Here is a 16,406-nt window from a genome sequence, read left to right on the forward strand (position 1 = left end):
GATCCGGTTGGCAACTGTGAGAACAGGATACTGGACTGGAGGGGCCACAGGCTTCTGTTCTGAAGGCGGGGAGCAAGCTGCCCAGCTACACTGTCCCTTGTGGGTGGGTGGGATGCAGCTGCCGGCTGTGGTCTTGCCCTGGGCCCACTTGGGGCCGCCTTTGGATCTGCCTCACTTGAAGAGAGGAGCTGGATCAGGCCAAAGTCCCACCTAGACCCGTTTTGCACAGTGGCAGAACCAGGTGCCCCAATGGGAAGCAGACCAGAAAGACTGTGAGGTGGGGAACAGGCTGGGTCTGCGGCCAATGCTTAGGGATGGGGTCTGCCTGGGATCCAGGATGGCTAGGGGGGGCTATAGATGCACAACCCACCTGTGAGGCTTAAAAGAGGCACAGATAAACAGGAGGCTCTCAGCTGCTCCTAGCCCTGCCAGAGGGAGACACACTTCTGAGAACCAGCTGCTGAAAACTGGGGGGTGGGGGTGGGAGAGAGTTTTCCTGCTTACTGGTTTCCCATTGGGTCATCCGGAGTAGATGGTCCTTGTCTGAACCAGCAGTATTATTTTTATTCTTTATTGAATTTATATACTGCCCTATACCCAGGGGTTTCAGGGTGGTTCAGAGAATAAACTCAAGATATAAAACCACAAAATACCTAATAAAACTAAAAACGGCAGCCCAATAGCCCCCCCGCCCCAAAAAAACACATTTTAAAAGGGCATAGGATGTAATTTGGATCAACCAAAGGCCTGGTGAAAAAGGAATGTTTTTGCCTGGCACCTAAAAGTGTGTAATGAAGGTGCCAGGCGAACTTCCCTGGGGAAAGCATTCCACAGACGGGGAGCCACTGCAGAAAAGGCCCCGTTCTTGTGTTGCCACCCTTTGGACCTCTCAAAGAGGAGCCACACAAAGACGGGCCTCAGGAGATGATCTCAGGCAAGGCTCTTCCTATGGACTTAATCATTAAAAAAGTTCTGTGACCAACATATCTACTTGCAGTTGCCTGCCTTCCCAGTAACACCACCATGACAAAAATCATTTCCTAGCTTTCCTGAAAGGCTGGTGGTTCTCCCTGGCCTGTTAGATGACAGGACAATTAAATGGCACAGCAATTAAATGCCCTCTCCCTCCACCCTTTGCCACACCCTGTCCAGGCTGGCCAACAAGGTAGTTCTTCCCTTCACCGGTCGCTGTGGGATACGTGTTTGGGAAGAGGGGGATGCGGAAGAGACAAACACCCGCCCACCCCAGCAGCACTAATGGGGGCTGATTGCTGACAGCCAGAGTGGGCTCCTGGGTTTGGCATGAAATGGGGGTGGGAGAGCCTTTGTACATCTGGAGCCAGAGTCCAGCCTGTCAAGACCTCGTCAAAAGAGGCAGCTCCGTGGTAGCGTGTCCCTTCAACAGCTGGCCCTTCCCCAATTAACGGCACGTTAATTAGGTCACGGGCTTTGCTTGGGCAGGCTCAAACTCAGGAGTTGGGGAAGAAGCCTGCACTCCTTCAAGGCTGGAACCTCAGGCACACCTTTTCTTTTTCCAGGAGGGGGGCAGATTGAAAAAGGCTCTATAATTCAGGGCAGGGGACCATTTTGCATGCAGGAGGTCCCTGGGTCCATAGCCCAGCGTTTCCAAAAAGGGCTGGGAAAAACTAATAAATAATATTCATTCATTCATTCATTCATTCTGCACCCATCTTGCTGGGTTTCCCCAGCCACCCTGGGCGGCTCCCAACAAAATATTAAAAATAAAATCAAACATTAAAAACTTCCCAAAACAGGGCTGCCTTCAGATGTCTTCTAAAAGTCAGATAGTTGTTTATTTCCTTGACATCTGATGGGAGGGCGTTCCACAGGGCGGGCGCCACTACTGAGAAGGCCCTCTGCCTGGTTCCCTGTAACCTCGCTTCTTGCACCAGAAGGCCCTCGATGGCCGGGTTGCTGGGGGGGGGGGAGGGAGAGAAGCAGCTCAGGGTCACAATGCAAGGCTCTCTGAATCTCAAAAGTTGCAATGGATGCAAGTCTTGCCCTCGCAGGCTGCATTTCAATCCCACAAGAGTTGAATGGTTCTACACACAGACACAGACACAAGCAAGCAAGATGCAACACCACTGTTCAGAACACCTCCCCACCGTGGAAATGCAGAGGTGGGTGCAGAGGTCAGCCATGAAGGCCAATGCAGAGACCCCTGGGGGCCACATTACAACTGAGGTGCCCAGCCATTGCTTCTTCCACCGCACCTGTACTCAGCCCATAGCAGCCAGAGGCCCTTCCGGAGACAGCTAAACCAGTCATTGCAGGAATCACACCTGTGTCCCGTCCCCCCAATATCCCCAGCCACATTGCAATATGCATTCAATGATTTGTAGAGAGACTTCCATAATGTCGTTTTGCTTTCTATAATCCTAAGAACATGAGTCTGACCAAACTGCGGGAGGCAGTGGAAGACAGGAGGGCCTGGCGTGCTCTGGTCCATGGGGTCACAAAGAGTCGGACTCGACAAAACGACTAAACAACAACAACAACAACAATCCTAAGAGATTTTACAGAATCGAAAAGTGTGCCAAATGACTTGGCAAGCATCCATTTCTTAAAAAATAAAAAGCAGCCAGACACAAGTGGGGGGGGGTGGACACTCGATAACTCAAATTTTATCAGCATAAAGTACAAAGTTCGCAATCTCTCAAGTTCACCACGTAGAAAATCGCCAGGAGTGTTGTGCGGTTATTTCAGGGTGATGTGTTTTCTTGGCAGATTGGGGGCTGGGACTGAAGTTCAGACCAAGAAAGGAGTCGTACCAACTTGAATGTTTCTGGGATTTGTCAGGGAGTGTTTGCCATCACTGCCCCCCCCCCTCATCCCACCTACAACACATTAAGGAAGTAGCTGCTTAGGATGGTCTGGAGAACCCATTAAGCTCAGCATCAATACTGGAGGTCAAACATTGGCTTTTATTTGCAAGTCTTGGCATTTTCCCAAGCTGTATATTAAGAGGATGGAGAGGACACCAGGCCTTGCACTGCTTTTTTTAATGCATTGCAAGATGTGAGCTCAGGACACCAATGTAGAGAAACAAGTGGAGCATTTAGGATGATACAGTATAGTGGTGTGGGGGGGATCAAATCCTGATTGCTAGGTGCTTCTTCCCCACGTAGACCCAAACAAGAAGGCCAAGACCCCAAAGCTCCAGAATGAAAGAGCCCACCTTTTGTGGTTACAGGTTTTCAGGCCGTATTCGGAAGTAGGGAAGCTATTAACCAGCTGGTTCCTGGCACCTGCTCTCCCAAAGCTCAGAAGCAGCAACCTCTAAAACCGTTTTTTTGCACAGCCTGAGATCCAACCGGGGTGAGGGGGCACCCTCCTCTGGTCTCTCACCACCCCAGGAATAGCCAACCTTGTGTTGCGCCAGGCGCCATGTACTACAACACCCATCATCCTTTGCCACTGGCCATGCGGAGGGGAATTGCAGTGCCCCCACCTGGTGACCTGCAGAGGTTGCCCCGACCGCTGATCACAATGCCAGGACAGAGCCCAGAAACCCCTGCACGTCAAGATTGGGCTCAACAAACTAGCATTTTTATTCCCTGCAAACTTCTCGATTTTGGAGAGAGGAGATTCGTGGGTTAATGCTCACGGTTCCACAACCATTCAGGTTTCCTTCTTCCTCTAATCCATCAAAAGGAGAGAACATTCAAGAAGACTCACTCTAGCAAAGAAAAGGAGAGTTTAAAATATGGAGAAAGTATTCAGACTTTGCAAGCAGACCCTGTTTCATCTGCTACCCTCCCACTTCTCCTTTTTCTAAAAAAAGAAAACTTCATGATGGTTTGCAAAGAGTAAGGTGGGTTCAAAAGAATGTCCAAATATTCTGTCTCTCCAGAACCACCAAGGAGACAGTTGAGAAACACTCTCTCCTTGGAAAGATGAGCAAGTCGGCTACTGCTAAAATATGACCCTAGGATGGGGGCAGCGAGAGAAGCCCCATATATTAGCTTTACCCCTATAAAGTGCTCCAGATATACTTAGCTGGTACTTGTTCAAAGAACCCAGTTATTTGGCCCGAGGCCGTGAACTGCAATTGCCAGGGAGAATATTCAGGGATGGAAGAATCTCTCTGCTCTGGAACTGATCACACGTTGTGGGACCAAAGAAATAAGAACGTGGTTGGAGTCTCAGATGGGGATTAATCCAGGCCTCCTCTGAAGTCACAGCACCCTCTGCTGGAGTTCAGAAAGGAGACAAGGATATCTTGGGGTGCTCAGTGAACATGCAATCAAATCACATTGGTGGCATTGCCACACATTTCCAGAATTTGGCGGTGGCGAGGAGGGAGGGGAGCCAAAGGAATTATCTTATTGTAGGTGCGCAGAAAAATAAAACAAAGTCTTCCCAAAGCTTCCAGGAGTATTCCAGAATGTGGGCATCTTTTCTTTTGCTTGGAAGTTTAAAATGTCAGTTGCTCAGTCCTCTGTCCGTAGGGCTTTTCTCATGGCTTCTTTGGAGGCTGAAAATAAACCGAGAGAGAAGGGCATCTCATGAGAGCAAGACAAGAAGGGAGGGAAGAGCCTGTTCCAGCCCTTAAGCTCAGATCTCCCCATTCCAAGAACAACTTGTGGGTTCCTTTAAAACAGGCATCCCCAAACTGCGGCCCTCCAGATGTTTTGGCCTACAACTCCCATGATCCCTAGCTAACAGGACCAGTGGTCGGGGAAGATGGGAATTGTAGTCCAAAACATCTGGAGGGCCAAAGTTTGGGGATGCCTGCTTTAAAACCTTCCTTGAAAGTTCATATGCATGTTTGTAGGTAATTTTGTCCAATACATGCATTTTTGCCAACCATTCCCCCCAATGCAGTTCTAGGCATTATCATATTGGCCTGAATATAAGCCGCACTTTTTCCCAAATTCCAACCATGAAAAGTTAAAGTGCGGCTTAAATTTGCAACCTTACAAAAATGGGCTTTTACAATATCGCTGTAGGATTTTCTTCTACATTTGTCATTTACTGGCATGAGTGCCAGTGGAATTTTAAGGGAGTGGCTTATATTTGGGTATTGTCTTTTTTCCTTTTTTCCTCTTGAATCTTAATGGTGTGGCTTCTTTTGGGGTATGGCTTATATTCGGGCGATACAGTATTTTCACGTTTCGGTGCACAATTCACCCCTTAAATTATGTACCCCTTAATTTAAGAAAACCCTCTAAAGGTGTTTACATAAAAGGCTGTCTTATACAGAGTCAGCTCAGTATCGTCTGACAGCAGCTCTCCAGGAATTCAGAAAGGGCTTCTCCCCTAGCCCTCTGGATATGGCAGATGTTCTCCCTCAGAGCTACCGATATTCCCCCTAAAATATCCATTGGAATCAGAACAAGAGGTTTCACTACCAACCAAGAGTAGCCAAAGAGCTGAGATTTTCTGCAGCGGGGAGACTTAAAAATAGCCTCTTTCCCCACCAGGAAATCCCAGCCTACATCTCTTGCTGGCAGCCAAGAGCTTCGCCATCCTCTAATCCGCTTTGTGCAAAGGTAGAGAGATGGGCTAAGCCAAATCTAAACTTAGCTGGCAGCTACGGTAGGGAACCCATTTCCCTATCAATAGGTCGGGTGGTGGAATCTGGATTTATCTTTAGAGACCGTGCTTTTCATGCAGATGGTGCTGGGTTCAAGCCCTGCCTAAAACTCTGGAGAGATGCTGACAGTCCACCTAAAAATCAATGATTTTTGAAAAACAAAAAATGGATTTTTAAAATTTAAATCATTTTTTATTTAAATCATAAATCAGCTCTCACCTGTAGAGGGAAGTGAGGGACATATTATGCTCATCAAGCCTATCTGGGAGTAGGAAAACTATTGGTGACATTTATTAATAAGAAATAAAAGGGGAAATTAATTATATTGGGGTCAGAAGATTGGGAAAAGATCGCCTAATCAAAAATAGATCTGTTGGGTCTCATGCTAGAGTCTTTTATGTAACTGAGAGATGGAAAATCACAAGTCCTTTTTATTTCTCTTCTCTTCCTTGGGTGTTTTTCTTTTCTCTTTCTCTCTTTGCTTTTGTTTTTATTTACTGGTAGATTGGTTTCTCTTAATTTATTGCACTGTGGGGAAAAAGCTTTAAGAAAATCTTAATAAACAGTCATCGTCTCTTCACTGCCTTGAGCCCCTTAAAAAGCCACTTGAGATACATGGTTTCTTGAACGATGATGGCTGGTGTTATCCTTTAGGGGAGAGTGACCTACTCGTGAGTAAATACGGTGGTGGAAAGCTGCCGGGGCACAGGTGGCGGTCAGCTGTCAGCCAGAGATTGCAGAACTAAGAAGACAGAAGACAAAGGAAGAGGAAGAGAGCAGAAGAAAGAGCGAGAGATCGCAAAAGAAAAAGGAGCCCAGGCCTTCGACTGCTTGGGCACAAGAGCAGAGTAGAGTTGGGACGCACACGGCAAATTTCCAGGATGAATGCTTTTCAGAGTTTGCCTAGAACAGGGCCGGATTTAGGTTTGATGCAGCCCTCAGCTCCTGAAGGTATTAGGGCCCTTTCTATGTCCAGCTGTCTGTTGTCAACAACAAATGGTCGCTGTTTTTTGGGTTGAATATACACTAGATGGTCATTGACGGACCTCATAGGTATCTCAAGCCATTTGCACCTGTTGCCCTGCAACCAGTCCATGCAGAATGTCGGCACCCTATATATAGAAAGGAGCAAACCAGGGATAATTTAGGGAGCAGGCTAGCAGGCAGGCTGCATGAGGAGCCTAGACAACACAAAACACGGTTGCTGGATGTAGGGTTTATTTTTTTTGTTTTTTATCTTATATTTTGGAAATGTACATCCAGGTTTTTTTCCCTTTAAATTTTTTGGGGGACCCCCAAGAGAGTGGGGCCATAAGCTAGAGCTTGTTGAGCTTTTACATAAATCCAGCACTGGTCTGGACACAGACGGCAAATTTCCAGGATCATTGCTTTTCAGAGTTTGCCTAGAACAGCTTTTACCCACCTGGGAATATTTTAAACCCTTAAAGGCATGGCTGCAGCTCAGCTACCGTCATTCATCTTGCCTGTTTAAAAGGCTTTTAAGGCTGTCATTTTTTTTTAAGGGCCAAACCCTCTCTAAGCAGCTTCCGGAATTAAAACACAATGCAACCACAGATATAAAATCAATAGCCATAATGGACACAACTACCTTCCCTGGAGACGGCGGACGCGGCGTGAGCGGCTCGGCCGCCGAGGTCGCTGAGGACGCTGTCGACGGTCTGCTGGTGCTTCAGGAACCAGGGGCGGATGGCGTTGTGGTAGAGGACCTGGGAGCCATTCCACGAGACGGGAGCCATGCACCACAGCAGGAAGAGACACTGTGGGGCAGGAGAAAATAGGGCAGGTCACATCAGCAAGCAGGGCGCTGCAACAAGGAGTCGCAGCGCATCACCACCAGCCACAGGCGTGCACTTCGAGGGCTCCAGCCACATATACACTTTCCCAGGAGACTCCATTTCCATTCCCACTGCTTTACCTGAGAACGTGGGCATCTGAGATGATATTATTATTATTATTATTATTATTATTATTATTATTATTATTACCCTGCCCATCTGGCCAAGCCTCCCCAGCCACTCTGGGAAGCTTCCAACAGGATATTGAAAACACAATAAAACATCAAACATTAAAAATTTCCCTAAACCAGGCTGCCTTCAGATAAGTGTGTGTGTGTGTGTGTGTGTGTGTGTGGCCCACCCTTAAACAGCTCACAATTGCACCTGTGTTAGAAAACCAAATGGCACTTTAAAACTTTTTTGTTATTTGCTACCTGACTGCAAAAAACCAACAACCCTCAAAGCAGTTTCCAAAAGATAAATAAGGAAAACCTGTGATTTTACAGCTGTAATTTCCCCCCAATTTATCTTTCTGCAAACTGCTTTGAGGGTTTTTGTTTTGTCAAGTAGCAGATAATAAATCTTATGATAAATAATTGCTCTTCAATTTTTGACATTTAAGTGGTTTGTGTGCCTATGTTTGTACTGTATCTGTGTTTGTATCTCTATCCTGCTGTTCTTTAAAAAATAAATGAAATCAAAGTGATGTGCAATAACCATATATATTTGATTTATTTTTATTTTTTTAAAGAACAGCAGGATACAGATACTTTTTTAAAATGAATGACATTACCTTGCCGGCATAATAAAAGGGAAACCAGTAAAGGAAGGAGTCCGAGAAAAACTCTGCCACGCTGAAGAGTCCGTAGACGACCCAGTAAGTCAGCCATGTCGTGTCGTCCTCCTTTGTGGAGCTCTCAATGGCTTTGATGCTGAAAAGAACGGCAAGGCTGTGAGAATGTCCCTCATTTATGCAGCACTTGGGGGACTTTGTAGGAAGTTGTCCTCAACCCCCCATCCCTTCCTGTCCCAGCCACGTTCACCCGCAAGATGCCTGTCGCGAGCCATCCCAGAGCGCCAAGGGGGACGGAGGGCTGGGCCACTGGGCCAAGGGGAGCAGTTCAGAGCTGGAAGGGCCCTCGAGAGATGGCTTCATTCTAATCTTCTGCAAACTAAACACCCCCAGCTCTTCCAACTGCAGGTTAGGTTTCTGAGCCCTGCTCACCCTCTCCTATTTGGCAATGCCCACCTGCAATGGTGGAGCCCAGATGCAGCATAGATTAGAACACAATTAATCATCCTGGCAATCTGGACTCTCTGCTTCAATTAATTCATCTCTAGCAAGTGAGCCAAGCTGCATGTTGCCATCTCAGCCCTCCTCTGCACTATACTTCTAAAGCACCATCCCACATCAACAGTCATGGCTTCCCCAAAATAATTCCGAGAACTGGACCTTGTTAAGGATGCTGAGAGTTGTTTGGAGACCCCCTACTGCACCTACAACTGGGAAGAGGGATAATAACTCTGGGAATTGTAGCTCCGTGAGAGAAGTAAGTGTCTCCTAGCAACTCTCAGCCCCCTTCAGCGACAGACAGCTCCTAGGATTTTCAGGGTGGCCGCGACTGTTGAGGTGGTCTGGGACTGCTTTGGATGTCAGGTGCAGGGGGGCCTCACTCTGCACCTTGATACTGGTTTCTGCTTTTGGGCAGCAGTTCTGTAGAACAGCTTCAGTGCCAGCCAGCAAAATACGGCCAGAGAGGGAGGGAGGGAGGGAGGGAGGGAGGGAGGGAGAAGGGAAGACGAGAGTCTGGCTCTCAAGACAACTACTTACGAGACATAAGCAGGATAGACAAAGCCAATGAGATTGCAAAGCAACGAGGCGCCATAGCCAAACATCAGGTAGAGTCCCAGAAGCGCAATTGCACCTAAATGGAGCAAAGCCACACTCAGAGCCTGGAAAGTTCATTTTACAAAAGGAATTCGTTCTACTCCAATATTTCCCAGAAAGGAATTAATTACCCTTCATGCTTGCCTCTTTACAAAAGCATTTTGTATTATGTTCAGTCAAAGTTTGCCCAAATGATCCTTGGCAAGGGCTGTCCCTTGCCTGAAACCCTGATGAGTTGCTGCCGGCCCGTGTAGACAGTGCTGAGCTAGATGGACCCAGGACCTGCTGACTGAGTTCAAGTCCTCTTCCAATGGTTGAGCAGGCAGGAAATGATGCACAGCAGAGAATGTGCTGTCGTTCTGCTATATGGTTTATTTACACACATATACAACCTGAGCCTAATTAACCCAAGAGGGTCTTGCTTTTTCCACAGGCTCCAAACAGACACCATGCTCCCCCCCTCCCCTCTCTAAGCACTGGCTTTATCTTCCAACTAACTCCTATTTGCCACCTCCCACCAAGTTCCTTGGATCTTTGCTTCCTTAATGGCTCATCTTTTAACACTCGTTGATTCCAGGAGAGTAGACATGTCTAGTACACAACTTAACACACACAGGTCTGGCCCCAGTTTTAAAACCACAGGCCAATTAATTCTCATCATGCTGGTTCCAGGACTCTAGAAGTGTCCGACACCCACAACAGTCTAATCTGCCCTTTATTCACAGTTATGAGGATAATAATCTTTATTAATAATCAGGGAAGAACCACAGCTTGGTGACAGAGCGGCTGCCTTGGGCACAGACAGTCCCGGGTTCCGTTCCCAGCACCTCAAGGTCCAGGTGGGAGCTCCTGCCTCTGTCTCTTTCAAAAAAGGGAAGGAGCTTAATCAACATGGTATGTTGATTATCATAATGTTCAGTGAAGGCCAGGAATTCCCCTGCTGCGAACTTTTTCACTGGCTGACTCCATGTTTCTGTTTAGATCACCCCCTTTCCCCTAACCGTGAGGACTGGGGTCTTTCTTCCTCAGCTGGAGGCTCAGGACAGGTGAGGCTCACCTGGTCATCAGGACCAGATGCTGCAATCAGCAGGCAAGGAATAAAAAGGCCTCGGTCTGCTCAACGGCTCCTGTTGATGGATCTTGACTTCGATGCTCCAGAATATCTATGGGGCTCAGCTCTGGGTTTGTCTCTGGGTTGCATTTCCTGACTGCTGGACTTTGGTTATGTGGATTGACCCTCAGGCGGTGTTTCCTGACTGCTGCCCTTTGGACTTGACATACAGTATGTGCCAGCAGGACCTGGTGCCAGGTAAGCTGGGGATTCAGAACTGCTTTGCTGTGTGCCTGTTTAAAACTTTGCCGGGGGCTCTCTCCCGCTGGAGAGGGGACAACGGCCCATGTTTTGAATGCAGGCGTCCTGCTGTTTCTTTTGATAACTAACCCACACATGGGTTATGGATCTTATTTCGCCTACAAAAATTGCACCTCCTGTTTGGCCTCCTCCTGCCTCTGGCCCCACCCAGGCCCCTTGACATGTGGCCCCAGGAACAAAACATGGCTCCTGAGCTGAAAATGGGTCACCCCAACCTGGGCCAGCCAGAGATGTTTTGCCTCGTGAGGCTGAAGCCCAGCAGGCAGTGACTCTGCCACCCCATCACAGCCGTGCCCAGTCTGCCACCCGAGGCAACTGCTTTACTGTGCCTCGTGAGAGGGCCAGCTCGGACCTCAACACTAGTTATCTCCCGCTTGGACTACCAAAGCCCTTATACAGTATCCAGCAAACCTTTCTCTCCAGAGTGGTGCATGCTCTGGTTTTCTCCTGCTTGAACTACTGCAATGTGTTCTCTGTGGGGCTCCCTCTGAAGGTGACCCAGAAACTGAAACTAATCCATAATGTGGCAGCTAGACTGGGGACTGGGAGTAGCCGCCGAGACAATGTAACCCCAGTCCTGAAAGACCTCCATTGGCTCCCAGGATGTTTCGAAGCACAATTCAAAGTCTTGGTGCTGACCTTGAAAGCCCTAAATGGCCCAGTAGACCTGAATGAGTGTCTCCACCCTGGACCGGGGTCCATCTCCTGAGGGCCTTCTGGCGGTTCCCTCCCCGAGATAAGTGAGGTTACAGGGAACCAGGCAGAGGGCCTTCTCGGTGGTGGCGCCCGCCCTGTGGAACGCCCTCCCAGCAGATGTCAAGGAAATGAACCCTGACTTTTAGAAGACATCTGAAGGCAGCCCTGTTTAGGGAAGTTTTTAATGTTTGATGTTTTATTGTGTTAATATTCTGTTGGGAGCCACCCAGAGTGGCTGGGGAGGCCCGGTCAGATAGATGAGGTATAAGTAATAAATTGTTGTTGTTGTTGTTTTGTTATTATTATTATTATTATTATCATTTATTATGAGCTAGAGGGACCAACGGCCTGAGCTAGTGGCCAGCCTTCCCATTCATAGCAAATCTTGTGGACTGGAACCTTCCTGCAGCTTTGGGGAGAAAGGCCCACACAGCTCAGGGAAGGAGCACAGGCTCTGTAGAATCGTGGATTCACAGACTTGGAAGGGACCCCCAACGTCATCTAGTCCAGCCCCTTGCAATGCAGGAATTGCAGCTAAAGCATCCATGACGGATTCTGAGATTTGTCATCCCCACAAGGCTGGGAGGAAATGGTTAGACAGCCTGCTGCTGTCTAACTCTGTACAAGGGAGGCTTCTAAGTTGGCAAGAATGACTAATATTAATAATAAGCCAACCATAAAACCATTTTTAGAAAGTAAACAATGAAGCTAAATAGAAGAGCAAATAAAAGCCATTCCATTTGTAGTGACAAGGAGCTTAAAGCATTTTAAACAACAACAACAAAAAAACAAGGCTTCACCCTAAAGCCAGCGACTCTCCATGGCAGAAGAACAGCCAGGAACAGGCAACTGAAATGCTGAGAATTTTTTTGTTCCTTTCACTTGCTTAGAATGTATGGGGGAAAAAGAGAATGCAATAAAATAAAGGGGGGCACACTTGGCACACCACCCCCAGGGCTACATTTACAGCACACACACCCCATTCCTCTAAAGAACGGTAGGAACTGTAGTTTATCCCTCAGAAAACTACAATTCTCAACATGCTTTTTTTCTCTTTCTGCTGGAGGAAATGTGCTTTAGATGTATAGTATGTGTTTGTGTGCAGCCATAATCCACCTGGCAAGGCTGTTTCCAAACCTGAGCCAGAACAGGCCACTTTCCTCCCACACTCGCAATGGCTGTAGGGTTTCGTAAATTCTCAATTTACGAAACGGCCCTGCACAAACCGCCGCCATTGCAACAGGACTCTGCTCCGTGACAAACCTGATATTCCAGTTTAAGATTCTCCCATTCCCCCTAGCTGGGGGCAAAGAACCTCTTCTGTTCCTCAGTCGTGTGCGGCAAGAACCGTTTGGGTATCTTAGCAGAGCTTGGTCAGTTTCGCACGGGGGGCTTGTGATTTTCCTTGTGCTAACCTGGAGCTCGGAAAAGCCCCCCCCCCAAGAACCAGGGGGTGGCATTACTGGGTAGAGCAGTGGGCTACCTGACCCCTGGATCAGAACCCCTGACGGAGCAAGTGGATCACTGGGGGGGGGGTGCTGGATCCAGCTCTGTGGCTAAAGGCACCTGTGTCCTCGGGGACTAAAAGAAAGATAATGTATTTTTGGAAAGCGTCATACAGATTATGCATGCACTAATTTGGACAGACTTCTTGGGCCAGTTTTAACGAGCGATGGTGGGTGTCCGTTTAGCGTGATGTGTCAGAAAAGGGACAGAGATGCAAAACAGTCACACCCCCTTGGCATGCATTGTACATGAAAAGGGCCATTTTTAAGGGTTTCTCTAGGAAAGGGAAGATTGCAAGATGCTCTCGTAAAGGGATGTGGGAATTTCAATGTGACTTAATGCCTCATCTGCACGATATATGTTTAAAGCAGTAGCATTTCCCAAATGATTCTGGGAACTATAGTTCCTTTAAGAGTCCTGAGTTGTCAGGAGACCCTTATTCTCCCAGCAGAGTTAGAATTCCCAGAGTTGTTTAACAATCAAGCCCTCTTTCTGGGGGAAATAAAGATATTCTTGGGAAGGGAATACAGAGGTCTCCTAACAACTCTCAGTAGGTCACGGGCAGAGAAAGATCTCCCAAGATTTCTCCCACTGCATCACATGCTAAGGAGATTAACTTTGGCACATGAAAGGAGCGAAAAGTCGGCTCTTGCCAATTTCAGGAGGATGGAGGGACTGCAAAACATCCCACAATGTCCCCATACCTGGAAGCAACACCTGAACCTCTGTGCTGAAAATCTTTCTGTCGTAATTTGCAATTAGTTTCTTATCGTCTCCCGTTATTAAAGGTTAGAGCCAAGACTCCACCCGTCAGCTTATTCCCATGCATGCAATACTAACCTTGTGTAATTAATTACTGAATTTGGGAGGTCCAAGGGGACCCCAGTTTAACCCATCTGTTAAAGAGCCACCTGCAGAAAAGGGGGAGGAATGTGGAATACAGTCGTGGCAAAGGAAGGGCGAGGAGGCACAGAAGCAGAGCAGCCTTCTCCGAGGGCTTAAACGTTTATTATTATAATATATTTCATTGCTTTATTGCCAGCTCTTTGCCCTACAGTCCTAGTGTGGGTGCAGAGACCAGGGTGTTGTGCTAGGACCTGGGAGACGGGTTCAAATCCCCACTCAGCCACCATGTTCACTGGCTGACCTTGGGCCAGTCACTCCCTACTCAGAGTAGACCTACTGAGATGCAACGGCACGGCCCACGATCCTCGGCCCGCAATCCTCTACGGCCATTCACAAAACAGTCACACAGACACCCCAACACTGGCATGTTTAACGGGGTTTGCATGATTTTATTTTAAAATGCTCTGTCCCTGTTCAATATCCAACTTGAACCTCTAGACAAATTGCAGTTGAGGAATTTTCAGGGTACAGAAACTACATGCTTTCGGGGGGGGGGCTATGATAATAATAATAATAATAATTTTATTATTTACACCCTGCCCATCTGGCTGGGTTTCCTGACCACTCACCTAGGAGACAAATGTTTGGAAAGTAATGAACTTTAACAACAATGTCAGGGATTTTTTTTAAAAAAAGGGGGGATATGTACTAAAAGACAACAAGTTAAACAGTATTTGATGGACAATTGTAAACAATTAACAATAGCAGGGTTGATTTAAAAAGACTTGTAATGTTAATGAATACTACTTTTTTATACTTATTTAAAATATGGGACAATTGTAATAAGTGAAACGTAAATTAGAAGAGGTACAAATGCGATGATACAGAAATGAATGACGAAAACCATGAAGTGGGAGGGAGGGAAGTCGATTAGCTCCTATGAACATAAGAATTATGATAACAAATAAGGATGTACTTAAATACTAAACTACAATTAAACTACTTAAACTTAAACTACAATTAATCCAGAATGCGGCAGCTAGAGTGGTGACTGGGAGCAGCCGACAAGACCACATAACACCGTTCTTGAAAGATCTACATTGGCTCCTAGTACGTTTCCGAGCATAATTCAAAGTGTTGGTGCTGACCTTTAAAGCCCTAAACGGCCTCGGTCCAGGATACCTGAAGGAGCGTCTCCACCTCCATCATTCTGCCCGGACACTGAGGTCCAGCACCGAGGGCCTTCTGGCAGTTCCCTCATTGCGAGAAGCCAAGTTGCAGGGAACTAGGCAGAGGGCCTTCTCGGTGGTGGCACCCGCCCTGTGGAACGCCCTCCCACCAGAGGTCAAAAAGGAAAACAACTACCAGACTTTTAGAGGACATCTGAAGGCAGCCCTGTTTAGGGAAGCTTTTAATCTTTAAGAAATTAGTATATTTTAATATTTCTGTTGGAAGCCGCCCAGAGTGGCTGGGGAAACCCAGCCAGATGGGCGGGGTATAAATAATAAATTTTATTATTATTATTATTATTATTATTATTATTATTATTATTATTATTATTATTATTACTATAAAATGGAAATTTAATAATAATAAAAAGACAAGTGAAACAAGCCTGCCTTCTGATGGGGTCCCTCCCAGGCCCATATCAAAGGGGTGCTTCTGAGCATGAACAGAGTCCTCCCCCCCCCCCACGGAGGGATTAGGAGGGCTTGGCGAGCCTTGAGCCTCTTAGGGAATTAGGCACGGCTGCTCCCCCCCCGGGGTTGGCTAGCCTAGGGGAAGTCTCCCCTCGGGAGCAAAGACTCACCTGCGGCCAGGTAGTCCCTCTTGACGCCCGTCTGCGCCTCCAGGCGGCCCAGCAGGTCGCCCACGAAGCCCGGCCGGTGCAGGAAGGCCTGGAAGCGGAGCTGCGCGGAGCCCATGATCGCGGAGAGAGAGAAGCGCACCTTTGCGCGCCGGAGACGCGGCTGCCGGGGGGGGCGTGTCCAGGCGGGTGGCAGGGAGGGGGCGGAGCTTGGGCGCACGGCTGGGCCAATGGAGGGCGAGGGTGGGGCCGACAGGTGGGAGGAGGTGCGCAGGTGCGCAAAGGGGGGCCAAGCGAGCGCGCCTCTGAGAAAGTGCAGAGAGCCGGGCCGGCTCTCCAGAAGCAGGACGCTTTCTTCTTCTAGGGTGTTTTTTTTGTGTACAGTATAATCATAATATAATAAAATAATCTGGGCGGCCCCATCTGTTGAGGTTCCTCTCTAACATTCAGGTTTTGTTTTGTTTTTTGCGTTTTTATGTATCTTTAATCCTCCATCGTAATTAAACCATCTTCGGTTTGATTTTATTCCAGTGGTGGGCGTTGGATGGATCTAAACGTATAAAGACAGTATTTTGGCTTTAAAAGTCGACTTTTTTTTTAAAAAAAAAGAAGTTTACGCATGGTGTTTTTGTTTTAAAAATGAATTGATTTTAGAAACAAATCCCTTTTTTGCATGGTATTTTTGTTTTTGTCTTTTAAAATGAATTGATTTTAATTGTGTCCCCCCCCCAAAAAAACCCATTTTTGCGTTTTTTTCTTCTGCAACCCCTGCCGAAAGCGGGGGGAGGGGAGGGGGTCTGGGTTACTTGGACCCAACTTTGGACCCCTCCTGCTTTCTGCTGCTTTTCGCGCCGAGGCTCCACCCTGGGGCGGGTTGCTTGAGAGGACGGAAGGCAAGGCTCCTGAGCAGGTGCAGAGTTCGCTTCTCTATGCCA

At 47.6% G+C, this 16,406-nt stretch overlaps 1 protein-coding gene across 1 annotated transcript; it reads right to left on the minus strand.

Moving 5' to 3' along the window:
* Nucleotides 1–2,617: 2,617 nt before the first annotated feature.
* Nucleotides 2,618–15,636, minus strand: LOC118087518 (receptor expression-enhancing protein 6). The gene is made up of 5 exons (XM_035120240.2): nucleotides 15,475–15,636; nucleotides 9,188–9,281; nucleotides 8,150–8,288; nucleotides 7,170–7,338; nucleotides 2,618–4,498 (listed from the first exon to the last, which is right to left on the minus strand). Exons 1-5 carry the CDS (start codon nucleotides 15,587–15,589, stop codon nucleotides 4,455–4,457), a joined length of 561 nt encoding a protein of 186 aa, XP_034976131.1. The 5' UTR covers nucleotides 15,590–15,636; the 3' UTR covers nucleotides 2,618–4,454.
* Between the last annotated feature and the right edge of the window lie 770 nt (nucleotides 15,637–16,406).

Source organism: Zootoca vivipara, chromosome 6 (genome assembly GCF_963506605.1).
Source record: "Zootoca vivipara chromosome 6, rZooViv1.1, whole genome shotgun sequence".
NCBI lineage: Eukaryota > Metazoa > Chordata > Lepidosauria > Squamata > Lacertidae > Zootoca > Zootoca vivipara.

Coding starts and splice junctions, on each gene's coding strand:
- LOC118087518 (XM_035120240.2), bottom strand. CDS start 15,589: ATGGGCTCCGCGCAGCTCCGCTTCCAGGCCTTCCTGCACCGGCCGGGC. Junction 8,289..9,187: donor GTCTATCCTGCTTATGTCTC/GTAAGTAGTTGT, acceptor CGTTCTTTTCAG/CATCAAAGCCATTGAGAGCT. Junction 7,339..8,149: donor CCTTTTATTATGCCGGCAAG/GTAATGTCATTC, acceptor CCTGCCCCACAG/TGTCTCTTCCTGCTGTGGTG.